We start from the raw sequence: 27,452 nt of genomic DNA, 5'->3' as shown, positions 1-27,452 counted from the left end.
GAGTGAGTCAGTAGCAAAGACAGGGTTCAAACCCAGGACTGCGTTATTCTACTACCCATGCGGCCTTTGGAGACAGACTAACCACACCTGACTCTGATGGTGCTTGTCAGAGCTTGTCTGATAAAGGGGAACACTAGCCTGGCGTCCAGATGGTCTTTCCAAAGACAGGCCCAAGGCGTAGCCTTTGCAGAGGGGACTGAAGTCAGATAGTCAGCTCACACACTCCTGCCAAGAGAAACCCCAGGGCCGCAACGGGAGCGGGACCATGGACCTTCTCGAACTCATGCCCTGCCCAACCAATCTGCATGGCGCAGCCCCCAAACTTCCTGATGGGAGCTACCAGCTGCCACTCTGATCCTCTCCCTGTGCAGGGGGCAGACATAGCATGGCAGAGAAGAGTGTGACTGTCAGGCCCATGCCCTTTGCATCTCCAGCTCCCTGGTGGACAGACCTGAGCCCAGGACTCCAGGCAAGCAAAAGGATCTAGGGGATTATGTCTAGACTCTCACATACCAGCTCTATCATCTACTCATCTGAGTCTCCCAGAAAAGCTAGTCTCACCCTGGACCGTGCCTCATGAGGTTGTATGTGTGGGCTTCAGGGCCTGCCTGGGTGTCAGCTTGGCTCTGGTTCTGGGCCCTCCTCTGCCCCGTCTAGGCAAGAGTATACTACCCTCCAGTATTCCTTTGTGGCAGGATTTTTTCTACATTTGTATCTTTTGCTACACAGGAAGGGAAATAAGGATGCAAAGGAGAGAGATGGGCCCAAGGCCCCAGAGGAACTCTGGAGTCCTCCTTCCTTATACCTCTTTAGCTCTTCCTTCTGTTAGAGGCCTGTGAGCCTGCTGCCGCCCTACCTGAGACTCTGGCCCCATTCACCTCTTGCATCCATCCCAGTGGCCCTGGACATTTCATTAATAGTGAAGGGTGTGTCAGGGTGAAGCCGAGGAACTGACTAGGTCCCACAGGCAGCTAGCCACCGTGCGGAGTTGTCAGCCCAGGAAGGACCAAGAGCAGAAGCTTTACGGCCAATCAGGCTTCATTCGGTTAGACTCTGTCTCTGGTACCTGCTGCCTAAGGACCTTACCCAAGTCACCTGACCTGCTTCGCTGTCCTCATCTGGAAAAATGAGGACAGATGCCAAGGACCCCAGGAGCCTGTGGCCCAGCAGAGGCAGCAGCCCTCCCAGAGGCTGGCCTCAGGGTGGTCAGCAGGTGGTCGCGAGAAAGAAGTCACTGTTGGGGTGACAGTGCACCTCGCAGGCCTCCCGGCCCAGCCACCCGTGAAGGCTAGAGACCAGGAACACACAGCGATGCCCAAGAATGAGAAGAACACAGGCCATTTATTCGTTCCAACACTTGTTCCTGTGTGGCTGGAGGGCACTATGCTTTCCCAGATCTCTTGGGGGGGGGGGGGGAACGACACCCACCCAGGGGGTGCCAGATTTCTGCAGCATCCCCGCAAGGCCTTGTCAGTCTAGAAGGCCCAGCTGCCACCACTGGTTCCTGGGACCAGCAAATGCCCTGAAACTGCAGGGTGGTGGCCACCTCTCCAGGTGGCTTTAACAAGGCATTGGTTAAGATATTGCACTTGTAAATTAAGAAAACTGGCAGGGCAAAGGTTTCCTATTACAGTTCATTGCCAAGCATCCAACTACAGTTTAAATAAATAAAGTTCAATGGGGGAGGATCCGAGCTGTGAGCCCCCGCGGCCCCCGAGACGTCCTCGGAGCCCAGGCCTGGGCCTCCAGACCTCCCCTCGCCAGTTCTCGAAGGAACTTGGTCAGCGTGAAGTCTCTGAATCTCCAAAGCATGGAGCCACAGCTCCTGATCCTGCTTGGGCCTGCCAGAGCCCTTGGTCCCCTCGTACCGGAGCATTGAGGACCCGATGCGGCCTGTCCTCCTACTCCTGTAGCGGCCTGGGTCTCTCTCAGTCCAGGTCTCGAATCCAAATGTCCTTCTGTCTGTCTGGAGACACAGCCTTTGGGGGCTCGCTTGCCCCCTCCGTCACAGGGGAGGGAGGCGGATGGGCAGGGAGCCTGCTTCCGCTTGGTGTGAACGCTGAGCTGGATACTGGTGGTCCCTAGAGCGGGGGGCTCATCTTCTTCTGGTTAATGAGGTCCAGGTAGAGGTCGGAGCGGAGAAAGCGAGGGTAGGAGTCCTTTTCCATGAGCCCAAAGATACGTTTTTGTGCCAAGTCAAAGCAGCCTCGCGTGACACTCTGCAGGTTGTCCTTGGTGTGTTCTCGTGTGTATGAGTCCAGGTTTACCTGAGGAGTCACAGAGGGGCATGGTCAGGGCTACTTGTCTGGAGGCCAAGTATCAGGGAAACAGTGGGGGTCACTACAGCCTCTTCTGTCCCCCATGACATTACAAAGGGCCCCCAAGACCTGCTTCGGTCAAGTGCTGCTGGGTGGCAGAATCTATGACGCCTAAAAAACGCCACCCCTAGGGTCAGGCTGCCGAGATTCATGGGCTAGCAGCCTTGAGATAATCACTCAGGGACGCTGTCCCTCAGTTTTTCTATATGCGGGATAGATGGTGCTTTCCTCGGAGCTGTGAGAACCGTGCATGTGTGCCCACACACAGAGGGCACTGAGTGGGACCGAGGTCTCTGCAGGCTCTCTAAGACCCTCTTCGTTTTGTGTATGACTGTGGGTGAGCATGTGCGTGCTTGCATGCGACAGCCAGAAGACAACCTTGGCCGTCATTCCTCAGAGGCCATCCACCTTTCCTCAGGGAGACAGGATCTCTCATTGACCTGGGGTTCGCAGATTAAGCTAGACTGGTTGGCCAGCGAGCCATCCCGTCTGCCTCCTGAGAGGGAATTACAAGCATGTACCACAACACCTGGCTTGTTTGTCGTGTGGCTTCTGGGGATCCCATTTGGGCCTTAATGCTTGCAAGGCAAGAACTTGACCGACTGAGAAGAGCTATTCCTCCAGCCCAGACTTCTCTTCGTTCTTAAAATGAGGATAATATTCAGAGTTGTTGGAGAGGTCAGTATAAAATTAAACCCAGGAGCTCATACATAAAGAGTTCAGCATGTACCTGGCACAGGGCAGTGCCGAGCCAGGCCATTTTTGTTATGGGCTACCATTCTGTTCTCTGGTCCACCTAGCAAACAGGCACTAAGAGTCACTCCGGCCTCTTCCCTTCCTGAGCTGCTGGCTGCCTCCTAGCAGCAGAAAGGCTCTTGGGCCAGGGAGATTGAGGACCCAAGGTCCTGGCCTAAAGTCTTACCTCCTTGCAAGCCTGGATCGCGATGAATTCGGCAAAGATCTTCTTGGCTTTGGCTGCCATCTTGGACTGTGATTTGACCTTCTTGAAGTCCTCACAAGCTAGCCAGAACTCCAGATTCTCCTCACTGAACTCAGTGCGAAGGAAGGCCTGAAACACTTCTAAGCCATCTGTGAGGGGAAGACCAGGCCAGGGTGAGAGGCACAGCCAGCCTCGCCTGCCTTTAGCAACCCCTCCACCGTACCCCCTCCAAGAGCCTTGAGAGGGGACATGCTGGGAACTTTTCAAGAGTCCCTACCCCCAGAGAACGGTGGAGCACTTGGACACGGTCCTAGCCCTGTGAATGTCTTGTTTGGGGCCTTGGCTGCTTTCCCCCCGCCCCTCTGTGCCTCAGTGTCCTCCTCTGTAAAATAAGGATTATCCAACCCATCTCCTGGAGTTATGGGAGATCTGGAGGAATCCTGCCCCAGAGGTGGCAGGCATACTTGGCCCAGTGTGAGCCCTCGGTCCATGGAAATGTTTGCCCTTATTCTGAGAATATGATCTGAACACACAGGTCCCAACGGCCTCTGGCAGGCAGGGCCAGCTCCCACGGGCAGGGAGGGGCTGGCAGGAGCCAACCCAAGGCCAGACTAAGGGCCCTAGTGTGCCCTGCTGTTCTCTAACAGGAGCGACCGGGACCAGGGGACAGTGAAGGCACTTCTGGGGGACACTCTCTAGGCTGAGTTATGGGAAGAGGGGTGGGGTGGTAAGAAGGCCAGAGGAAGACAGAGTGGCTGGCCCCTACTCACACTTGTGAAGCAGCAGCTTCTCCAGAGACTCGCTCCATTTGAGGGCTTCCTCCGAGGTAGGCCTGAGGGGTGAGGGTAGGAGTGTGTAAGGACCTCTGGCTGGGAAGCTAACTCTGCTTCCAGCTCCAACCACCCCTGCCTGGCCTTCTCCCCAGAACAGCAGCTTCTGGAAGGAGTTGCTTGCTGGGTACTGGGTTCCCCAAAACAACAGTTTCCCTCACCTTATAGTAGGATCCAGCGGACAAAGCCTCTTCCCCAAACCCACTGCCCAGTCCTCTCTAAAAGCCAGTGATCACCCGAGTGCCAGGATGGCAGAGGGTACCTACTTGAAGGACTTTGTCGTCTTGTCTGTCTTGCTGGCTGGCGGGGCCCCCGGAGATTCATTTCGCCTCCTGAAGATAGCCAGCTTATTCTTCATGTCCTTGGCTCTGGGGGCAGAAGCAGAGAAGAGGGTTGATCAGCTTGGCCCGCACAACCCCTGCAAATGTGGGGTGCAGGAGGCTGCAGACTGGAGCGAGGGGCACCTACTCCTTCATGGTGTGCCGCCTCTGTAGGTTCCCATTGCGCGTGAGGTACATGCCTCGGAGCATCTCCGAAGAGTCCCCCCACCTTGAGACTCAGGATGACCGGAACTGAGCGCCCTCAGGCTCCTGCCTCCCACAGGGTTCCTAGGCTTCCAGGCAAATGTGCAGACTGCAGCGGGCTGGATCTCTGTGTGTGTGTGTGTGTCTCTGTCTCTGTCTCTCTGGAATCCTGGCCGGGATGACTGCACTCCAGGCACAAGCCCGGCTGGGACTCAGACAGGCGGAGCCAGGAAATGGGCGGGACCAGAGGGGGGAGCAGAGAAAAACAGCCCTCCTGGCCAACCCTGAGAGGCAGCGTGAAAGGGGCATGTGTTTGCAAAGGACAGCCCCTGGGGCCAGCCCCAGGCTGAAAGCCAGACCCAGTTATTTGTGACCCACCTCCCTTGTTACCATGGCAACAAAGGGGGGGGGCAAGTCAGCAAATTGCTGGGCAGGAAGGAGGGAGGGAAGGAGCCTCTGCCCACCAGGGTGGCAGGACTGACTATTTTTAGCCAAAAACCATTTTTAGCCAGGCTGCTCCTCCCAGAGGCAGATTTTAGCCTTCAGGAAGCTGCTGGTCAAATAAGGGTTAAAGGCCCCTTGTTGTACTCCACACTCCTAGTCTGTGGTCCCCTGCCAGCTCCTGCCAGCTCTCACTGGCATCAGACAGGGCCATCCATTAATACACAAGAGGGCCCAAAAGTCTCAGTAGTTCTAAGCTTGAATAACCTAAAGTGTAAATACGATAAACTTGGGGGGGGGGGGGTGGAGAATCATTTGATGGTTTACTTAATTTCTGTGCATATTTAGTTTTGTGATTGAATAATCTTTTTTTCATTTTGGCTTTTGTTCTCCATAATTCTGAAGGTGTGAAATGCTAACTGAAGTCAAAGATTCGAATAGAGATCACAGTTTCAAAATCACAAAACCAAGAAACTGAAATAATCAAACTTTCTAGATAACTTGTAGAATTTCTCCTTCTGAAGCTAATCAAGCCTAAATGCCCCAGGACCTCTGGGACCATGTGTGGCACTCTACCTGTTGGAGGTTGGCTTCTGAGCTCTGGAGATGACAGCCTCCAGGTCAAGCCCAAGCTCCCCCAGTCTGCTGTGTCCAGCCCTCCCTAACTGCTCTGGAGGTCAAGTTCCCTGCTTCTCTAACAAGGATGATACTCCTGCCACCTGCTGGGGTGTTCAGGACTCTGTGGGGGGCGGGGAGGCAGTCACACTTGTCCTGGGATTCAGGAACAGATGCCCAGAGATGGGTCCCTGATACAATAGGTTCCAAGGCAGTGGGCTAAGACCAAGGAGTCCAGAGACCATCGGCTCTCTGGGTAAGGCTGGGAGCTCCAAAGCAGACTGGCTTCCCATCCTGGTTCCCATTCTCTTGTTACGGGGATTGGACAAGTGACTAACCTCTTCATAAGTCTGTTTCCTTTTGTAAAATGAGGATACGGCAAATAAAAAGATCATGCAAAGTAACGGTAAAGCTTAAATTGGATTGCCTACATAACACATGCAGAACCCAGAAGCCGGCACAATGACTACTCGGGCTATTGTGTTCATATCAGATGCTGAGTCCTGTCTAAGCTTTGAGGAATGTGAACTCCAGACATTCAAAAGACCACGCCTACTTTGACAGGAGGCTGGAGTGGGTGTGTCTGGGGCAGTTCCACCACCCCACCCCACCCCGCCTCCATCACCACCTAATGCTCTCTCTGAGGTACCCCCACAGCAGCTCTGGTAGTGAATACATATCTCCCTCCCTCCACCCTCACCCCCACAAACTGCAGCTAAATGGGAGTGCCGTGTAGAGGACTGCTGTTCGTACATTTCACTGTCTCCGGCTGCAGACTGAGAGAAGCCCACTGTTGTTGCTAAAAACAGGAGAGGGCATGGAAGCTGGAGAAAACGGGTTCATAGACCAGCTGGCTCCATCCAAGGTCTGTGCCAGGTAAGAGGGTTACTTACAACATCCTGCCTGGGAAGACTCCTGTCGCCTTCCCCATTTCCAGTTCCTTCTGATCTGTGGATAATGAACCTGGAGGAACGGCGGCCTCCCTCTGGGGGAATGTGCTCCCTCTGGGGGAATGTGTTCCCTTTGGGGGTCATGACCCCACAGACTACTCCCTATAACTCTGCTCTTCCAGTCTCCAGGGCCTTAAGCCTGAAGGTTTGAGGAAACCTAATGGGAGGACACACACACACACACACACACACACACACACACACACACACACACACACACACACACACCATCCCTCACAACCCAGAGACCTTGTTAACTGGCACCAGAAATAAACCTCCGCAAGTGTAGGGAGCCTGGGCTGGCTTGACCACAAAGCCTTACAGAGGATGAGATAGTGTAGGCGGGCCAACAGTGCCCCCTCCTGGCTATGCATGAGACTGTTAGCATTCAGGAACTCCTTAGAACTGTCAGTTCAGCTCTTTGTGTGCCAAGGATTTTTCTGCATCACTGCTCAGCTTAGAGGCCAGGCCAGGGCTTCTTGGTTGCTGCCTATCTCTGAGAAAATAAATGTTCAAGATCCTGATGATTCGCCCTGGGACTTCAGTATCTCACTGTTTCTTAGTATCTGTCTGGGGGATTGGGTGTGACTGGGGTGCCACCCTTCCCTTTCCCCAGCCACCCCCATCCAGGAGACCAGTATGGGGTAGAAGAGAGAGATGCCAGGAGACTCCCTGGGCAGGGGGATGATGATCAGGATCTTCCCAACCTACATGTTTTTGCTCTTTCTCTTCCGGGAGGCTTCATCATCATCCCCGAGGTCAGTCCCACTCATCTGCAGAGAAAACAGAGATACGATGTTGTCTAGGTACCCAGGAGCTGCTGCTCAAACCCAGGGCACAGGGCTCCAGCAGCATGTAAGCAGCCTGTGGAGCCCCAGTGCTCCGTCCCTGGCAGAGCTCCCAGATCAGGCAGTCGGCTTCTTCCTGGTTTGCTGGGGAGAAGCAGAGGGACAATTGTCACTGAGAACAGAGCATCGCTCCAGGCATCCTGCCTGGCAGGTGAGCAGGGATCCAGACAGGCTTCTGCTGTGTGATTTGGCCAGTCACTGAGCCTTTCTGATTCTCCTTTCTTTAATTTCTGCAACCAAGACCCTAACAGGCTAGCTCAGGATGCTCAAGGAGACTGAGAGCATCCCCTTTGCCTTAAAGCACCCCAGGGCTCCCTAGTGCTCTTGGGATAGCATCCAAATTCCATCGCAGAGTACTCATCACAGGACCTGGCACGAGTTTCACGTTAACACCAGTTGCTACACCGTCAGCTGATCTCCAGTCCAGCACCTGTTGTAGAGACTGCCTCCTCTGCCCCAGCCCAGTAGAGCTGCTCTGTCATCCCCATCCTTTGGCGACTCTCCTGTCTCTCCCTCCTCTGAGATCCAGCTTAGGGTAAGACCAAGATTGAGAGACCTCAGCCAGGCAGCTCAGAGGTCACTGTCCCCGGGGAGCCTCTTGTGCCCTCTCTATCTCTTTTAACGTCCCCATCACACCCAGAATAGCTTGTCCGAGCCCTCCTCAACTTGGATCTGAGTTTCCCAGAGGAAGCCTCAGGCAGACCGGTCACCTTCATACGGCCGGCGTGATAGGAGCACACAAAGTCGGGTTTGTCAGACGGATGCACCGAGAAGAGGATGCAGACTGGGGACAGTGCACCTGGGAGTCCTCACTGCTGGATCCAGGGCAGCAAACTTCCTCGCCATGTCCCACGGGGGAGCCTGCAGACTCTACAGCCCGGCCCTCTGCCTTTGCCTGGCCTGTATCTCCTGCATGAGAGGCCCTCTCTCCTGGTGCCCCATCTCTTTAATCCTCCTACTAAGTCCCTAAGTAAACAGAGGCTCACTGTCACTTGCCCAAACAACACTTGGGCATTTAAGAGACAGAATAAGCCTGTGTAAATCAAGGCCTGTCCACCAGAGGGCGCAGACACGCAAGTGCCAAGATGGCACAAGGTGAATGTTTCCAGGACTCAGGAAAGGCCGCCTCCTTCCTGAGTTGGTTGCCACACGGGAGCGGGGAAACTCCTGTGTGTACATGCACCAGGGGCACACACCCACGTGGTGCGGAGCCAGCCCCCCCAGCACGTGTGCTGCTCCCAGCAACTTGAAAAAAGTTTTTTTGGTTGTTCTGGTGATAGCAGAGGCCTAGGTTCAGCTACCTGCCAAAACAAGGCTGAAGATTCACCAGGACGAAGTCCGGGTCCCCAACCATGCCCTCAACAGCTCGGCGGCCTGACGTCACTGCTGCTGTCCCGCGGAGACACAGGCTGCTGTTGCGCTAGCCTAGCTCAGCAGTGCTTGGAGCCCCCACCCGTGGGAAAGGGCCCAGGGAGCTGGGTTTCCTCCCATTCTAACCTCGGCTTCCGCACTTTATCAGCCCCACACAATGGGCCTGGGGACCACTCCCGCCAGCCACCACCCCCAGTCTCTGTACTGCTGGGAAATGGGCTCTTCCTTCCACTACTGGAGGTGGGGTGGGGTCATCTTCAGCAGGGACCAGTCCAAGCCCAGGAGCCAGGCAGTGGGCTGGGACACTCTGACCCTGGGACTCAGCTTTCAGGCAACCAGGGAGCCCGGCCACTAAAAGGGGAATGGGGATGAGGGAGGCTGCAACCAGGAAGACCAAAAACTGAGACAGAAGGGCAGGAACTTCCCCCAGCCCTAGTGGTTCTTAAATACACCCCCTGGCAGCAGCCTTGAGTCTTTGGAGGTGCCAGCGTGGTCCCCAAGGTCCTCTTCCTCCAGCTGCAGCAAGGCCCAGCTTGCAAAAGGGCGGCTCCTTCCACCTGTCCCTACCCCTCCTCCAGGACCCTGCCCTGCTGGAAGGTAACAGAAGTGAACCCAGAGACACTGGCCCTTCCCGCACTCTGGCAGGGATCCCTGGGGCCTGCCTGGCCTCACCCTGCCACCTCTGGGACCAGGAGCTCATAGTCTCACGGAATAATAACTATAATTCTTATTGTCATTACCACTGTAATTATAGCCGTGATTAAGAGTGTAGCTTCCAAACGGCCTGGCTTTGCATCCTAGCTCAATCACATATTAGCTAATTGACCTTCGCTGTGCTCCATCTGCTTGCCACGTCTGCTTCCTTTCTTGGTAAAATGAGGGTCACAACTGGACCCACCTCATAGGGCGGCCGTGAGTCAACAAAGGCACAGGGGTGGGGCTACGGGGTGGTCGGTGCTCGTCAGCCATCGCAAGTACTATGTACCGGGCACTGTGCTAAAGTCTGTAGATACATATGATCTGATTTAATGCTCACGATTCCAAGCACCATCTACTACTGTTTCTCCTGGCTTGCACTGAGAAGAAAACTGAGACCCAGAACAGTATAACTTGCCTGGGCTCTTTGAGCTGTTAAGACGCAGAGAATTTGGGGTCTGGCATCAAAGCCCACTGGGGATTGAAGGCTCCCTGAGGAGCAGGGCCCCAGATGATTTCCCCTCTTGGTCCTGGTCTGACTCCTGGGGTCGTATGGCCTCGTGTGGCTGACGAGGTGGGTCCTGTGTGGCCACGTGGCAACAGTGGTCTGCGCACTGAACTTATTTAGACATGGGGAACTTAGACATAGGAAACACCTTTAGACTTTTTGAAAATAAAGTATTATCCTGCCCTGGAGATGAAGGGCCTTTGAGAGTCCTTGTGTCTGACCTGTGACCTTGGCTGGAGCCATGATAGCCCCTGCAAGGGGGCAGGAAGGAAGCACAGCCAGGGAAGGGCCATCACCTGCGTTTTCCTCAAAGTCACAGAACAGCCAGACAAGGCTGGAGTGTGTAAGTCAGTGACAGCTCCTGGGCTCACACACACAGTTACCAAGAGGGGCTCCTCTGGAGAGCAGGGAATAGCACTAAAGGCTACCTGCTGCATCACTGTGCTGTGCCTCCAGCGGTCCGGCAGCAGGGGGCGCCATAAGCCAGCTTGGCTCCACAGAGGCCAGGCCCGATGAAAGCTCCACCAGAGAGCCTCATGGTTCCCCCCACTCTCTGGACCTCAGTGGGCACCTGTGAAGCCTCCAGCCCAAGCAGGCAGCCTGTAAGCAGTGTGTGGTTCTCTAAGGCATGAACTCACAGTAGAATTTGCTCGGGACACCCGGGCAGGATGGCAGCGGTGTGTGGAGACCACCATGTGACTCCTACCCTAGAGCGAGTAGCCTGTGCTCAGAGCCGCACAGCTTGGCCACCCAGCAGCACGTGTGACCAGCCTAGGATCACAGCAGCTCCATCGGGCCTTCCTGGCTCTCACATCATTAAAAGATCATTTAGACTCTCTGACCTAGACCTATCTATATCCGGGAAGACTTCCTAGTCCCATTTGACAATGGGGAACTGGTGCTCCAAGAAGTGAATTGCCCAAGGTTTCAGAGTCTGGGAGCAGGCAGAACTGAGACTGGAATGGGTTTACCTGTCTCCGCAACTGATGACTTCACTCTAGGGAGCTAGGCCCAAGCCGGAGGGTAGACATCACGAGGAGAACACGCTGCCTCTCTCTCTGTCAGCCTATCAGCATGAGACATGCAGGGTCCAGGGGCAGAGCCACACGACTCACCGTGTGGCTTGGGACAAAATGAGTTTCAGTCCCTCCCACTAAGAAGAGGACTAGGACAGGCTACTACTAATACTAGGCACAGTAGCTCAGGCCTGTAATCCTTGCACTTGAGAGGGTGAGGCAGGAGAATTGTCACGAGTCCAAGGTGAGCTTGGGTTACACAGTGAGTTATGCAGTTTGAGATCCCACCTCAGAAGAAGAATCAGCAATGCTGTGGAGTGATGAAGGTCAGAAAGGCCAGGGTGGTGCTTTGCACGTGAGGGTAAAACCGTCAAGCCTGGTGGTGGCGCACGCCTTTGATCCCAGCACTCGCGAGGCAGAGCCAGGCGGATCTCTGTGAGTTCAAGGCCAGCCTGGTCTACAGAGCGAGTTCCAGGACAGCCAGGGCTACACAGAGAAACCCTGTCTCAAAAAAACAAAAACAACAACCACCACCAAAACTGGTTGCTATGCTTGAACCACCTCGGCAACGTGACAACCGTTCACAGAGGACCCATCGGGAGCAGAGTGCCAGATCCTGCCTTAAGCTCCTGCATCCAGCTACTCAATGAGCCTCCCAGTAGCCCTCTGCAGAATCATTACCATAACTTCTCCGGTGAGGAAACAGGCTGGGGACTGGGGGCCCTGGCAGCTCTGTCACTCAAGCCTGAGAAAGGAAGTGACAGTGGGGGAGTTGCAGGGGTGGGGGGGTGGGGGGGGTGGAGATGGGAAGACGCCAGTGGGAACCTTGGGCAACACTAAGTGGAGGCAGGAGGGAGCTGGTACAGAGCCACTAGACTCCCAGGTGGGGGCGTCTGTCCTTGGGAACTGGGGTCACCTGGACTGAGGGGCAAGTTGGAATACATGCGTGAATGTGTGTTAACGTCTCTGTATATAAATATTTGTGTTGGAGCAAGGATGGAGGAAGAGACAGAACAAGAAGAGAGGGGTTAGTGGGAGGCAGACCAGGGAGGCCCGAGGTAGCTGGTTGGGCCCTTGGTCCTCAGCTGCCCTCCAGAGAAGGGCAGCCAGCGTCTGTGTGGGCCCTCTGAGAGCTCATCTCGATGACGCAGAGTTCCAGGCTAAGGACTGGCCTAAGATGGTAACAGTGGCAATCAAGCTTGGGCAAGTATCACGATCCCCGGAGCGTTCGGTTAAAACGCAGGGTCTGGGTACTAGCCATGGGAATTCTGATTCCAGAGAGCTGGGCTGGGGAGGAGAAGTCACAAGGTGGTACCCTCTCTGGGAACTTACAGACGAGGAAACAGAAGCAACTCCAACCCCTGGGGGTTTAGTTCTGTGTCCAGGCCCAAAGTTCATGGTCCTGATCGCCTGACCACCTTCGTGCAGAAAGCGGTTTTTCAGAAGGCCAGGTCTGCAGAGTTGTCGGTGGCTACAGAGCTGAGAAGGGTTGGGTTTGGGTTTGGGTTTGGGTTGTTTGTTAGTTTGTTTGTCTGGTTGGTTGGTTTTGGTTTGGTTTGGTTTTTCTGGACAGGATTTCTCTGTGTAACAGCTCCATCTGTCCCAGAACTTGCTTTGTAGGCCAGGCTGGCCTCGAACTCACAGAGATCCGCCTGCCTCTGCCTCCCTGGTGCTGGGATAAAAGGCGTGGGCCACCATGCCTGGCTAAGAAGGCTTTGGAGGCCACGTCCCAACTTGGTGTCAAAGTAAGCTGGAATCCATTAGTGATGTCTGCCACGGGTTTGGCCAGGGAATGGCAGTAAGTATGCCATGTGTCTGTGCTTCAGGAATACCTTGTTCTAGCCTTATCCTCAGTTTATCCTAAATGTATGTGGCCTTCCAGGCCCTGCTGGGGGCAACTTTTCTTAGGTTTTCTTGGTGGTCCCAGGTCCTGGGGTCTCTCCTGAACTTCCAGGTCTCTGGGCCATTGCTGTGCTCCCACCTGACTTCCTACAGTTGCCATAACAACACTTTAGCATTGCGGATGCTCTTCAAGGGAGGGAGGAGAAGCAGGGCTCCCTGAGGGCTTCTTCCAAAGTGCGATGTCAATCATGTCCTCAGGCCCCAGGCTCTTCCAGTTCATCGCCACCCACTCAGGGACACAGGGAGCTATTAAGTCCTACTTTTCAGAGAAGGAAAGCAAGTCTCACAGGAGCTGGTGACTCACTCAAGGCCACACTACACGTAAGGAATAGAACTTGGGCTCCTACTGCCTGGTGGACTTAAAGGCCACAGTGCGGTTTGTTCCACTAGGCCAAGTCCCCAGCCCACGCACAGCGCTCTTTCTTTCCCTCCCCAGCGGACATATCCCCCCCCCCCCCCCCAGCTTCTGCAGCCTCTGCTGTGGCGCTGAGCACAGGGCCTGGCACAAAGCAGAGAACCATAAACGTTGATTTGCCTGTTTATAAACATTTGCACAAGGCAAATAGCAGAGCTCTTAGGAGTTCTGGCCTTGGACTCAGACTCTGATTCTGGTTCAGACACTCGGAAGCTATGTGGTCTAGGTCAAGCTATAGAACCTATCAGATTCTATTCTGGGACTCAGATTTTTCATCAGTGAAATGGGCACAAAATACTCTGTAGTGCACAGAGCTATTGAGTAGATTAGTGTGAATCATTTAGAATAAACATGTACTGTCTTTGTTGTTAGCTAACAGATTTCTAGTCTGGCTAGGCCTGGACCAGATCTAAATCATAATATTTATGTGTGTGTGTGTGGGGGGGGTGCATGTGTGGAGGTTAGGGGATAACCCTGGGTATCAGTCCTTGCCTTCTACCTTGTTTGAGACAGGGCCTTTTTCAGTGTTTGCGGCTGGTGGTACCAGTCTAGACGACCTGCCAGTTTCCAGGGATCCACCCATCTCTGCCTCCCACCTTGCCTTAGGAGCCCTAGGACTGCAGAGGTGTAGTACCTCATCTAGCTTTATGTGGGTTCTGGGGAATCGAACAAGTGCTTTACCCACTGAAGTCATCGTCTCCTCAGCCCCGCAATGCTTTATTTTTCCAGCTGCTGTCTCGGACCTTTTAGATCCCAGTGCACAATGTTCCGGGCCAAACCACACCTTCTCTGTCTCCAGTGGGGACCACTGGACAATGGAGCTGGGAGAACAGAACATCTGAGCCTATGGGCTCGCCTTCTTGGTACCTTGAGGCCTCAGTTTTCTCTTCTATCAAATGGGCAGAAGGTTCACTGGGAAGCCAAGGAGTGGGGGGTGGGAGGTGGGGGTGGGGAAACAGTGATGATTCCTTCCCACAGCTGCTGGAATTGCCCTCCCCATCTCATGTACCTGTCCCCCCGAGACACACACACACACACACACACACACTTCCTCTTCTTACCTTCCTGTGTCCAGTGAAGAACAGGGAAAGGTGGTGCATGGAGCCTCCATTACGACCCAGTTCTTTTTTGAGGGTGCGGGGTGAAGGGATGGCCCAGGTGGACGCGGTGCCCTCGACATCAGAGCAGTTTAGGGTGGTGTCAGAGGCGAAGCAGGGCCCCCGGGCCTCCTGCAGCAGGCTGCCCTCGCTGTGCGTCCGGCGCCGCAGCGAGTTCTGCACGCGCAGTGAGAAGCCGCCCTCCGCACCTTGGCCGGTCTCAATCAGGCTGCTGCGCTTGGCCTCGCTGCGGTCCCCATAGTTGTCGTCGCTGGTGTCTTCCTCCTCATCTTCCTCCCCCTCTTCCCCTTCCTCTCCCTCTTCTGCATCCTCATCCTCGCCAGAGCTGCCCCCGTGGGCCCCATCCCGTTGGCTGTAGGCGCTATCCAGCCGGACCTCGGGGATCACAAAGTGGGGCCGGGAGGCCCGAGGTACAGCTGCGGTGGTCGCGGCTAGCTCCCCAGAGCTGATGGCCTGTTCGTCAGGGGCCTTCTCCGGTGGGGAGCCCTGGCTGGGAGGTGACTCCTGAGAGGGTGGAAGGTTCTGGACTGAGGCAGGGGGTTCTAGGATGACAGGGGGCTCTTGACTGAGCAGAGGGTCCTGGCTAGGGGTGGATTCTTGACCAGTAGGAAGGTCCTGGCAAGATGGGAGTTCTGTGGTTGGAGGAGAGCCCTGGTGCAGTGGGGAGTTCTTGCTTGTTGAGGTTTCTGGGCTTTGAGGGGGCTCTTGGCGGACAGCTGTGTCTTCACCGGATGGCGACTCTGGGCCAGGAGCTGCTTCTTGCCCCAAAGAAGAGTCCTTCCTGGGTGGGAGGTCTTGTCCCGGAGGAAGCTCCTGGCTGGGAGAGGGGTCTTTGCTGGGTGGAAGGTCTTGTCCTGCAGGAAGCTCCTGGCTGGGAGAGGGGTCTCTGCTGGGTGGGAGGTCTTGTCCTGCAGGGAGCTCCTGGCTGGGAGAGGAGTCCTTCCTGGGTGGGAGGTCTTGTCCTGGAGGAAGCTCCTGGCCGGGAGAGGGGTCCTTGCTGGGTGGGAGGTCTTGTCCTGCAGGGAGCTCCTGGCCAGGAGAGGGGTCTTTGATGGGTGTGAGTTCCTCAGCACCTGGCCCCTTCCCCTTGTCCAGGGGCATCTCCTTCTCATCTGCCTCTGTCTCAAACATCTGCAACACAAAAAGGAAGAGAGGAGTCTCAGAGATGCCAGACTCCATGTTAGAGCCAGCACCACAGAGGCTGACACCAATACCACAACCCCACAGTCGGTCTGAGAGCCAGACAGAAGCCCAAGACTCCCAGGGCTGGGCTGTAAGACCTTCAGGCTTGAAACTTGTTTTATGTACAGCACACTGGTCTGCTGGTTTGCAGGGACCACGCCAGCCCAGCCTCCCTCTCTCTGCATAGGAAGCATCCCTGCCCTTATTTGCCTGTGTGTAAAGGAGACAGCAGGCAGTCTCTGCCTTCATGAACCAGAACGAAACCCAAGCCACCAAGCCGGAACTCTCCGCATGGGGAACAATCTTGAATCTCATCAGAGGGTCATTACACCAGAACCAACAACTAAAACAAGAATCTAAGTGAATCATTCAAATAAGAATTCGCTCTAAATGTTAAGTAGATATTTGAAACCAGTCAACTGGATGAGAACCAAAGCTTTCAAATATTGCCCAACACCTGGAATGATCAGATGTCGCAGACACACAGAACCTCACTGAGGGGTTATCCACCCGATAAGCTCAGAAATTTAAAGAAAGAAAGGAAGGAAGGAAGGGAGGAAGAAAGGTAGGAGGGAGGGAGAAAGGGGGGAGGGAAAGAAGAAAAAAAGAAAGAAAAAGAAAGAACGGAAGGAAGGAAGGAAGGAAGGAAGGAAGGAAGAAAGAAAGAAAAAAAGAAAAAGAAAGAAGGAAAGGCAGACAGACAAGAACGGCATCATTTCTTGCTTCATACACAATGGAAGGAGCCCTGGGAATTCTTACTGGGTTCCGACAGTAGATTACATTTGCAAAGAAAGACACTGTCCCCTAATAAGAGTGTAAGATGCTGCTGTCTCAGATGAAGTAGTATCGAGAGAAGATAGAGAATGTCATGTCTTACTGTCCCCAGTGCTGCAGGCACACGCAGTCCCTTTCTTCCTCCCTTCCTTCCTTCTTTCCTGAGGCCTGGCTGTACTCAAGGACTTGGAACACAGCAGCTGGACCTACTTAGAGCCCAGTTTTCATTCTTCAAACAGCAGTCTCTATACAAGCTTATGAAAGAGGAAACAGGAAACCACACACACACACACAATCGTGCGCCCGGGAAGCTTTAGCACATGGGAATGTATGGTAGGCACACATTGGTGCAGAGCCCCAACAGAAGGCACCCCAGCACATGAGTTCTGACCTCTTGCTATGGAGATGGCCATTTGACAGACAAGGAAACTAAGTCCCCAGAGCAATGACTTAACCATGATTGCCCAGCTTCCCAGAGACAAAAAGGCCATGTCTGAAGATCGTGAGCGCCACGGAGTTCCAGCTAGGCCTCTCTAGGAGTTAAGTGAGCCATCTATGGTCCTGGACAGCTTCAGGGTGCGGTACATGCAGGACATAGGTCACACAGACGCCTGGGAGCATCAGAGCAGATGTGAAAGCACACTGTGGGAAGAGCCCGCATCTACGCGCATGAAAATGAGAATGCCCTGCTAGGTAGAAGAAACAGAAGCCTCAGAGGACTATGGGATGGCCTGGCCCCAAACAGGAAGGACACCCCAAGGCTGTTTTTCCCAGGCCAAAGACTGGTACCATTGACTCCATGAAGCTTCCTTCCCTGGGTAATCCTGGAGCCAGCCAGGAGGTGACTTCCCAGGGATCCCTCAGAATCTAAGCACCAGTCATCCTAAATCCCCACAGCTCAGACCAATGGTTCTCAACCTCTGGGTCACAACCCCTTTGGGGTTGAATACCCGTTCCATGGGGATCACTTAAGACCATTGGAAAACACATATTTCCGATGCTCTTAGGAACCGAGACACCTGCTCCTCTATCCATCTCCAGGAGGGTTCTCTCACACCCAGAATTGTATTAAAGGGTCACAGCCCTGGGAAAGTTGAGAACTACTGGCTTAGACAGAAAGGCAAGTCCAGAAAGGGCTACAGGGGACCCTGAAATTGTGCAGCAGGGCCAGTCACTGGGCTTCCGAGTGTCCACTTTTGAAATGGGATGCCTGCCACACACCAGCCACACACCAGGAGAAACACCACAGAGAAGTACAGAAGAGGAGTGTGGTGATGGTGGATACGGTGTTAATGACTCATCTGGAGGGAAATTCAGAACTCGAAGCATGTCTTCCCCACAAAACTGTAGATGCAAACACAACCCAACACCCAGAATCAAAGTTGGCCTCTGTGGTGCCAAGCCTCCCTCTCCAGAATGCCAGAAAACTCGGGGGCTGAGCTTCAGACTCTCCAGGCTGCTCCCAAGGACAGAGACTTTGCAGGGATAGACAGGACATCTGAGGGTCCTGAGCAGTGCGCTTCAATCAAAGCCAACGTGCGCCGGGTGAGGCTGGGGCCAGGGCCCAACTCCTCTGTTCTTTTGCACACATGCTTCTGATAGCAGCCTGATCTCAAACCCATCACCGTCCTCCAGGTGGGCTCTGCATCGGAAAATCAAATTCTCCTGCAGCAAGCTCATGGTACCCCACACTTACCCCCAACCCCCGTCTCCCACCACAACCCCACCTCTACTTGCCTCTTACGGTCCTGGGGGAAAGATGGAAGGAAGCAGCCGCTGGGTGCCTCAGGGCCTGGCACAGAATGAAACTAACACAAGAGTCAAGTGAATTTCCCCTTTCCTGGGGGCCTCGGGGAAGGGCCTAGGCCTGTCTGTCCCACAGGTGCCTATTGGCAGAACCCGCCCTATCCCCTTAGGGAAAGTGCAGCAACAAGCCCCAAACCAGAAATGCAAGTCAGCCTGCCTCCGTAGTCAGTCGACTCAGCCCTAGTCTGAGGCCAAACCAAACAAAACCAGCAGGGGAAGTGCTGTTGCAGCAAGGGTGTACCCTGAGGATCAGCCAGGAAGGGCTTTCGGGAGCCTGGTGGTTATGCGCAGCAATGCCTCCATCAGTTTCTTCTCCGCGTCTAGCCCAGGAGACACACTGCCATGATACCATGGCAGCTATTAGTGGTCTCATGTTAGAGATGGGGAGCCGAGGCCCGGGGGCAGTGAGAGAATTACCTAAGAAGGCGGAGACTCCGTGCAGGATTAAAACTCCTGTCTCCCGTCCCAGGCCTCTCACATACAAAGTGGGGGTCTAGAGGGGGAGGGAGCAGGCTGTGAGCATGCCCAAGGCTCGTCTACAGAGTCAGTGCTTTGCATACAGGGCCCAGAACTCTTCGTTCTGTGCCAAGCTCCCAGGCAGGATCTGTGCGTTCTGTGACCACCGTGGACAGGTTTGGTCAGGCCAGTGTTCCTGGGAGAGCTACCTGGAGTGGCAGTGGCTTGAGACCATCCCCTAGAGAAACTTACAGGAGACCTGAGAACCCCAGGAGTGTGAAATGGCAGGAGGGGATACAAACAGGGCAAAAGAGAGAGGACTCGGGATAAATCGCAAGTATAGATTGTCCTGTCAGAGAGAACGACATGGGAAGAGTTATCTACGTCAAACCTGCACTGGGCAGTGCTGGGAGAACCTGGGGGCAGGACACATGGATTCACTTATTCACAGGCACTGGAAGGCAGCCGGGAACAAGTCATATAGACCTCAAGGAAGAGATAAAATAAAGGCTAGACAAGGGGTGTGTGGAGCGCTCCAGTAAAGGAAGTGCAAGTAGTCGAGGATACCCAATTTGGAAGCTGCTGTAACAGGCTGGGGTGACAAGAATCTAGCCAGGGTGCCCCAGGGAGACTAGCCTGGTCTGTCAGGGCATTAAATCCCACCCCCAGAGGGTCCATATCCCTCCTGGTCTGTTTCCCTCCATCCATCATTTCTTTGGCGAGGCTGGAACAGGGTTAATTCTGCCTTTGTCTCGCCTGCTAGCAGCCACAGGAAATGAGCCAGGACCTCTAAATGGAGCCATTGCCCAGAGCCTAATCAAATCCTCTCCCAAATGCAATCCAGAGCTTGTAACAGGCTGAGGAAGGGTGGCATCGATGATGCCCAGGAGCTCCTGCTCATACCAGCTGTGGCTGCTGACCTCAGACACCCCCCCACACACACACCAGCTACTAGGTTTCAGAGGTAGCTGTAGGCTGCTGGAAGCGACCTGCCCAGTACCACACAGCTGCTGCCTGTGGAGCCATCCCCGTTGACCCCACAGGTGACCTGGGGTTCTCATGCCGATGATTCATTGCCACCATTGGATGCCAGGCACAACATATGCCCTCAGAAACCACTTCCTGCTCTGGGAGTGCAGATGTGGTGTTCGCCTGTCTCAGGGTGGCCCTCACATAAGTCAGAATGTTTCCGAATGAGCACTGGCTGGAGAGCCAGAAGACTGGGTCCTCTCTCCAGCATTTGCTAACCCTAGCATCTCTGGCTACCTGTTTTTCTCTGCCATGGTGCAGAGAAGCCACGAAAAGCGTTCATTCTTGGAGCCAGGAAGTTGCCCAAGACTGGGAGAGGACCTCAGAACTCCTGCTGCGCTGTGTTTGTACTGGGTTGTCCCTTCAAGGGCTTTGGGTCCATGGGCCTCCAGCTTCTGGGTCTCTGGCTTCACACCGACTTCCGCAAACCTTAGACATTAGACCCATACCCAGCTCCCTCCATGCAACCTCAGCCAGCTCCTCAAGGAGTAGCTTCTAGACACAGAGCCTAGAGCCCTAACTGCTGCCTCTGCCACCAGCTTAGCCCTCCATACCAGGACAACGACAAGCCCCCACAGTGGCGACAGCTTGAGATACTGAACCTGCTTCATCCTTTCTGGCTGAGGGACCTTAGGCTTAGAGTTTCTGTGTCTCTGTCTCCTCAGCTATAATACGGGATTAAGAACAACTTGATCATGGTGCTGATAAGAAAAATAAATGAGCTATCATGTATCCAGAGTTCAACACTGCGTGGCCACATAAGTAGCCTGTAAATGGTAGCCATGGCCACTCCCAACACTGCTGGCCTTGGAACCTGCTTGCAGATTTCCTCTGACTGGTCCACAGAGCCCTGCTCTGATCCATCATAGACTACTCTTCCTGTCCATCAGGATCTGTTCCAGGTCCCTCATCTTAGCCCCGCACCTCCCTCATGAACTATCCACTTCTAGTCTAGAACACCGTCTGCATTTTCAGGCCATTCCTCTCCTGAGGCTAGAGTCCACCGGTAGCTTTTACCAGCGCCTCGCAGAAGTACTCTGCAGCCAAATACCATCCCAGGCTCCGTGGACACAACTGTGCTTCCAGGCTAGGAGGGAAGGACAGTCTTCAACCAAGTGGTCTCTCAAAAAAAGCACAAGATCAACACCGGCCACAGCCTGCAGCGTAAAGGAGAGCTACATCCTGCTGTGAGGAGGAGTGGGGTACTGGGAGGCCCTTGCTGATGGCAGAGGGCAGAGAAAGCTCACACTCAGAGGAGGCGGACCAAGCAATTTATTCCAAAAGTGTCAGGGAGGGCACATGGCATGCAGCTTAGGGATGGAGTTGGAGCCCACTTTCTGGAAATCTATTCAGCTCTACCAGCTCCTGTGCCCCAGACTGAGTGCATTTTGAGTTCATTCCTCCTCTGGGGGCCCCTGTATGATGCCGTCACCAGTTGCTCAAACAGAGTCCTGTCCGTCATTCTTTCGTCTGGATCTCTCACTACCACCTCACCCCAACACTGTCCGTCATTCTTTCGTCTGGATCTCTCACTACCACCTCACCCCGACACTGTCCGTCATTCTTTCGTCTGGGTCTCTCACTACCACCTCACCCCAAACCTGGGGCCAGGCACCAAATCCTCAGGATGGTCCCTCACCAAACCTCAGGCAACCCTCGGGCAAGTGGTAGGCTCCATTCCCAAAACTGTGCTAGAAAACAAAGCTTATTGATTTTTTTTTAAAAGAATCTTTCTACTTTCTCTGCATCCATACCACGTTAACATCCAAATTGTGTGGCACTCCCAATGGTAGCCCAGATCTCTCTGGCCGTTCTTTGTGTTATACTGGGAAAAAAAAAAAAAAAAAACTGTCTTGTGGAAGTCTGAACTTAACCACTTCTCTGTTTAGAACTCTCACGTGACTTCCCCAGTGCTTCTGAGTCCAAACTCTGTAGCCCTGGAAGACCCTGGAAGACCCTATGAGCCGACGTTAGGTTTCCACTCGAAGGTCCCTGATGGAGAGCTCCAGGCTTCCCTGTCAGGACCTGGTCACACTTCCCTAGTGGTCAGGCAGGCCCTTCCCTCACTTGTCAGGACCAGGCCCTGGCTCACTCCCCATCCCCCATCCCCTAGAGTAACTCAGAAAACTCTCACAGAGCCCAGCCATGTGCCAAGGCTTGTGCCAGGCACTGGAGCCAAACAGCGGCAAAATACATCCCTGCCTTAGAGGTGCCAGGTCTGTGCAGGAGAGCCTGGAATGAAGAGCCAGGCCAACCTCTCTCCACCCCAGCCTTGCCCCGGAGGGCTGCGGGAGCTGAGGCAGCAAGAAAGGCAGGTGAGGCTTATGGAGGAGGAAATGGGGGGAGACAAGGATCCGGGCTTCCGAGATGCGGTTGGAGGCAGCGTAGACTGCTGGAGAAGGTCCTGTTCTTTGATGAGGCAGGGGTTTGGGTGTGCTGGGGAGTCCCAACCTCACTCTGAGAGCAGCACTGGGCTCATGGGACCATGTCCTAGCCTACTCTCCCCTCTTCCCACAGAGTTTCTTTTACTTGTTTGCTTTTTGATCTTTCGCGAGTCACTTGATCTCTGAGTCTGTTTATTTTCAGAATGGGGCCAAATGATCCTGACCTCCTAGTGTTGCTGGAAGTGAGTGGAAACAAGGAAAGGTGGGTCATGGTGGTGGGTGAGCCGCAGTTAACAATTCCCAATCCCGCCGTCATCCTTAGGATCCATTTCCACTATCTCTAGACCCACCTTCCTGATCCCTCTAGCGCCAAGCAGTTTTCAGGGCAAGGTTCTGGTTCCTACACATGCCCAGGCCCTGCTCTGTGGAACCACCATGGGTGCTCTGAGTTGTCTCCAGCTGCACATAGTCTCCTGGCCCCCTCCTCTTCCTTTCTTCCTTCCCTCCCCCTGAGAGCCCTGGCCACCCTCCCACCTCCCTCTGAGTTTCCACAGCCCCTGAGGCAGGGCTGGGTAGGGAGAGGTTGACCTGGTCCTTCACCTAGGTCTCTCCCCCTAGAGACCTGGCCCCTTCAGGGCAGGCATGGATCTCGTTGGTCTTTGGCGCTAGTGCCTGGCACAGGCCTTGGCATGTGGCTGGGTTCTGTAGGCATTTGCTGAGTAACTCTGAGGAGCGAGGGTAGGAAGTGAGCCAGGGCTCCAATCTTCATGAGCCAAAGCAGGGGCCTGCCTGGCCCACAGAGACAGCACAGGGGAGGCCCTGGCAAGGGAGCCTCGAGTGGCCTAGAGCCCATCAGCCAGGGCATCTGAAGGAACAATCGGCTGGGGCTGGGGCTCACAGGGGCATGCAAGGAGAGGACCTGAGGCAATAGAGCTCTTAGCATGCACTCAAATGTACACACACAGGACACACAGAGACACAGACACACACACACACACACACACACACATACACAGCACACACGGACACACACACACAGACACAGACACACACACACACCCTTCAAAGCCTTCTCTTTCTCATTCCTTCATGGTCTTTCCTGACCTCGGTTGCTTCCCTTCTTCCTCCCTTCCTTCCAAGGACTTCTCCTGAGTGCCCGTGGGGTAGACATTGTGCTGGGCAATAGTGAGCCGTGACACAGGCACGACCTGCCCTTGCTCCAAGTGACTGGTCACAGGAGGGCAGGAATCTGAGTCCAATGTGTGTGTGTGAGTCCGATAGGAGTATGGTTTACAATGCCACATACCTAGAGACCCTCCTAAACCAACTCCTTCCCAGAGTCCACTCCAAATAAGGCCTTCCTACACCATTCTACTCTAGGTTCGTCAACCAGGAACAAAAAAAGCTCTGACGTACCAAGAAGGCCCCAGGAAAGGGCAAAAATAACTCTGTGGTCATGAAGCTCGCAACTGAGACTAGGTGGGGAAGTTGGAGTTGATGCCCATTTCCTAATCATGTGCTGAAGCCAGTGTGCCCCGGTGGGGTAGGTAGAGGAAGAGCCTGGTGTACAGCAGTGTGCAGCATGCCACGGTGACCTGTGCTCACAGGTGGGTGCCATGGGCCAGCCCCCAACTACACTTTGCTAAGCAATAGCTTAGTGAACGGGAGCACCCTGAAAGCCAGAAATGATGGGACAGAAATTCATCGTGGTGAAGAAGTGGGGCAAATCGGGGTTCAAATCCCATCTCCACCACCTCTAAGATCAGTGCGCATGTGCTTGACCTCTTTAAAGGCTGGGGCTGCCTAGTGTGAAGCACAGTGACTCAAACGCCAAGTCCCCACATCCTAGCAGAGCTCCACATAAAGCATAAGACATGGGCCTGACTAGTCACAGGTGCTCGGTAAGCACCTACAAATCCTGCAATCATATTCCTAGCCTATCAGCATCAACGTCATTGACACTGTCAGCTCACGCCCCTGCATTCAGTTCTGGGACAGAGCACTTAACACATTCTGGTCCTTATAACAACCTAGAATAGGAGTATTTGCAGCTGCTTAGCTCAACGCAGGAAACTGAGGCCTGTACCAAAGGCCTCAGAGTCACAGGAAGGGGCCCGTCTATACCCTTAGCCTTCTCCTGGGTTCGGTCATTTGGGCTCCCTGTGAGACCTAGGGCCACGTCACTCCTCTGCTGAGTATCATTCTTCCAGGATGTCTGACTGCTCAGAGGGGTCAGATCTTGACCTGATGCATGGCCCAGCTCTTTCCAGGACACCTGCCTAATCTGTTTGCATTGCTCCTCCACCTCCAGGGCCTGCGGTGCTGGGGGCCCTGGTGACTAACATTGGAGGCAGTAGAAGACTGGAGTGTACAACTGGACGCTAGACTCAGCTGCAGCCCTGTAGCTGAAGGTCACCTTGGCAGGCCCTCAGGCACACGCCTGCCTCATACCACTGAGTCCAAACAGATGCACCATCTCTGGGAGGGGTGATGCTGAGCTGGGTTTGGTTGGGTCTGCTCCAAACCCATCTTCCAGCTACCCATGTCATGGGACTCTCACCCCCTTAGTCTCACACGAACCTAAGCAAATCATCCTCCTGTTCTGAACTCTCTAACCCCTAGAGGTGGCTAAATCTGCAGATGCTCAAGTGCTGTGTGGGAAATGGCACGTGCTCGGTCCCACAGACATCACCACTAATGCATCTCCTTGTCCCCAGCTCCACAGCACCCCAGCCAATCCAATCTATTTACGGTTTCGCGGACGCACACTTTCTCAGGCACTCTCCACCTGTACCGGCTCTGTCACTCACGCCCGAACACCTCCCACCTCCCCATCAACCTGAACAGCTGTGTTCATCCTTCCAAAGCTCAGCCCACCCGGCCACATGTCTGCATCTGGTCCTCTTGGTTTCTGACGGGGTGACAATGTCCCACAATAAGAAAGGATAGTCTTTTTGATAAGTTAAGCATCTCCTCAGGGAAGATGAATCTGGACTTCTACATCACACTGTGCAGAACAACCTATTCCAAATGGGTTTCAGGTGTAAATATGTAACATAAAAAGATTAAAACTTCAGAAGGCCCACCATATCTGCAGGTTTCATGTCTGCAGAGTCAGCCAACCACGGGTCGAAAATTTAAAAAAAAAATCATCTGTAGTGAAAATGTATAAACTTTTCTTCTTTCTCATTATCCTCAGAACAATATTATATAACACTAACCCTACTGATATCCACACAGATGGGGGTAACTGATGCAATCTAGAATTCACATTGTATTGGGTTTTACTTATTAATGTTTTTGTTTTTTATTTTGAATGTGTACCTATGTGTGATATGAGTGTGTGCATGTGTGTGGACACACACGAGTTTGGGTGAGCATTCACGTGCGGGTGTACAGAGGGTCAAAGTTGACAATGTTACTGTCTCCTCAATTATTCTCCACTTTATCAAGGCAAGGTCTCTCTCTGAACTTGGAGCCCATTTTAAAAAAAAAAAAGTTAACAGATTGAACTGTATTAGAATCGAGAACCTCTTTTCTTCAAATATTCCCTGACAAGAATAAAAAGATGAGCCCCAGACTCAGGAACATATTCTCAGTGTGTTTAGCCAATAAGGAACACAAACACATCCAGAATATTTTTTTAAGCGCTCACAAAACTGTGGGGAAGCGGGGCCGACATGCTCCAACAGCAAAGTGTGGAGAAGGCTTGAAGAGGCGCTTTGCCAGTGGTTACCCAAATGAGCAATTAGCATATGTAAAGGCCCACAACCTAATGAGTCATCAAGGAAATGTAAATTAAAAACATAATTAGATGTCGCCGTATCTGATAGCGGTAGTGTGGCTGCGCACGAGGGGCAACAGGCACGGTCACACACAGCTTGAAAGCCGGCGCACTGGCGTCACGCTTTGGGAAACTGCGATGGCATCCACCCAGCTAATTACACACAGCTCTGTGAGTCAGCTGTTGCAAACTGCAGGTATGTCTAAGAAAGAGGGATGCGCTGCAAAAAGACGTGTTCAGGGAAGCCCTTGTGATCCTTCTCACGGCAGCCTGGAGTGAGAAATACCCCAAACGTTTGTCGAAAGGCAGAATAAGGGGTAAACTGAGGCACGCGTATAGCGAAACACACGAAACAGTCGCAGAGCGAACAAAATAAAACTTGAGACAACACAACAACAGTGTTCTCATGATGAATCGCCATGAGAACACTGGAGGAGAGAAGTCAGCGTGAGAGCACGTCCGCTCAGGGGCCCCATTTACACAAAGGGCATGGTAGGTAGGCAAGCAGTCGGTGAGAGACTCCAGGACCACAGCGACTGGAGGGCACGCTGGAACACTCCCAGTGCGCTGGGCGGGGTGTTTTCCTTCTGGACCCGAACGGGTGTGCTCCTTTGGGGAAAAGCCGTCAGCTGCATGCTTGTCCTCTTTCTCTGGTACACTAGGCTTCCATCTAAAAGTTAGTTCACTGGAAAGACAGTGAAGGGCCCTCAACCGTGCCTCCTCTGCTGGAGACAGCAGATCTCTCCTCTGTGAGTCCTCCATCTTTAAGACCCCTCTCCAACACATTCCAACCATCCCCCTCCAAAAAGCTGTTGCCCCCCATCACCTTCTGTGTCAGGCCCCCCCCCCCATCCTGAGCACCTCGCCTACAAGGCTGTATTTGGCAACAGCCACCTATGAGACAAGACATCTGGTCCTCCATGAGATGACCTGGAATCCGCAGGCATGATTCTTCCTCATCTAAGAGTTCCATTTTGCATCCCATTTGACTAGTGAGGTTGACAACTGCCAGAGGAACCACCGGCTGGAGAGATACATGCTGTGAAGTGGGGTCACTGCCCTGAAGTCACCCTACAAGACACATTAGACAGCCTCTGGAGATAAGGGGGAGCGTGTGGCTGAGGCTGGAGGGTAATTTGTACACAGAGGCCCCAAATCACATCCCCGTAGAAAGGAAGTGGAGAAACGAGGATGGGTTCTTGCTCTTTGGACAGGTATGCATGTGCATGAGCAGACAGCCTCAGTCCTTAGGAAGCTTCACTGAGGCTCCCAGGATACATCCGATGCTTCTCCAGGGCACTGTCGATGGGCCACCAGCACATCCATCTCCCTAACCCCTACCTACCCAGCCTGGGTCTCAGATCACAGATTGAGCCTTTTATGTTGACACTTCCAAGACCCAGAAAGGGTGTTATACAAAGGCACTTAATGGGTATGATAGGAAAGGAGAGGGGGATTGAGAGGAGAAAGAGAGAAGGGGGAGGTAGAGAAGGGAAGAACAGAAGGAGAGGTAAAGAGAACAGAACCAAGTTGCTATTTGGACCA

The 27,452-nt window shown here is 53.8% G+C and overlaps 1 protein-coding gene across 8 annotated transcripts in view; it reads right to left on the bottom strand.

Annotated features, from left to right (window-relative positions):
* Positions 1-1,322: 1,322 nt before the first annotated feature.
* Positions 1,323-27,452, bottom strand: part of Rgs3 (regulator of G protein signaling 3) — a 140,910-nt gene continuing 114,780 nt past the window's right edge. For 6 of the 8 annotated variants that reach the window (XM_059254443.1, XM_059254440.1, XM_059254444.1 and 3 more), the window contains 6 exons: positions 14,436-15,623; positions 7,330-7,391; positions 4,355-4,456; positions 4,029-4,090; positions 3,241-3,407; positions 1,323-2,267 (listed from right to left, as the gene is read on the bottom strand). In XM_059254443.1, the coding sequence (XP_059110426.1) occupies positions 2,082-2,267; positions 3,241-3,407; positions 4,029-4,090; positions 4,355-4,456; positions 7,330-7,391; positions 14,436-15,623 (1,767 nt within the window). In that variant the 3' untranslated portion in view covers positions 1,323-2,081. Of the gene's footprint in view, positions 2,268-3,240; positions 3,408-4,028; positions 4,091-4,354; positions 4,457-4,556; positions 4,908-7,329; positions 7,392-14,435; positions 15,624-27,452 lie in introns of those variants that run through there. The other 2 variants (XM_059254448.1, XM_059254449.1) reach the window with 2 other exon arrangements.

The sequence above is a fragment of the Peromyscus eremicus genome, chromosome 2 (genome assembly GCF_949786415.1).
Source record: "Peromyscus eremicus chromosome 2, PerEre_H2_v1, whole genome shotgun sequence".
NCBI lineage: Eukaryota > Metazoa > Chordata > Mammalia > Rodentia > Cricetidae > Peromyscus > Peromyscus eremicus.
Note: the sequence above shows the minus strand (reverse complement) of the source record. Positions and strands in the feature narration are given on the sequence as shown.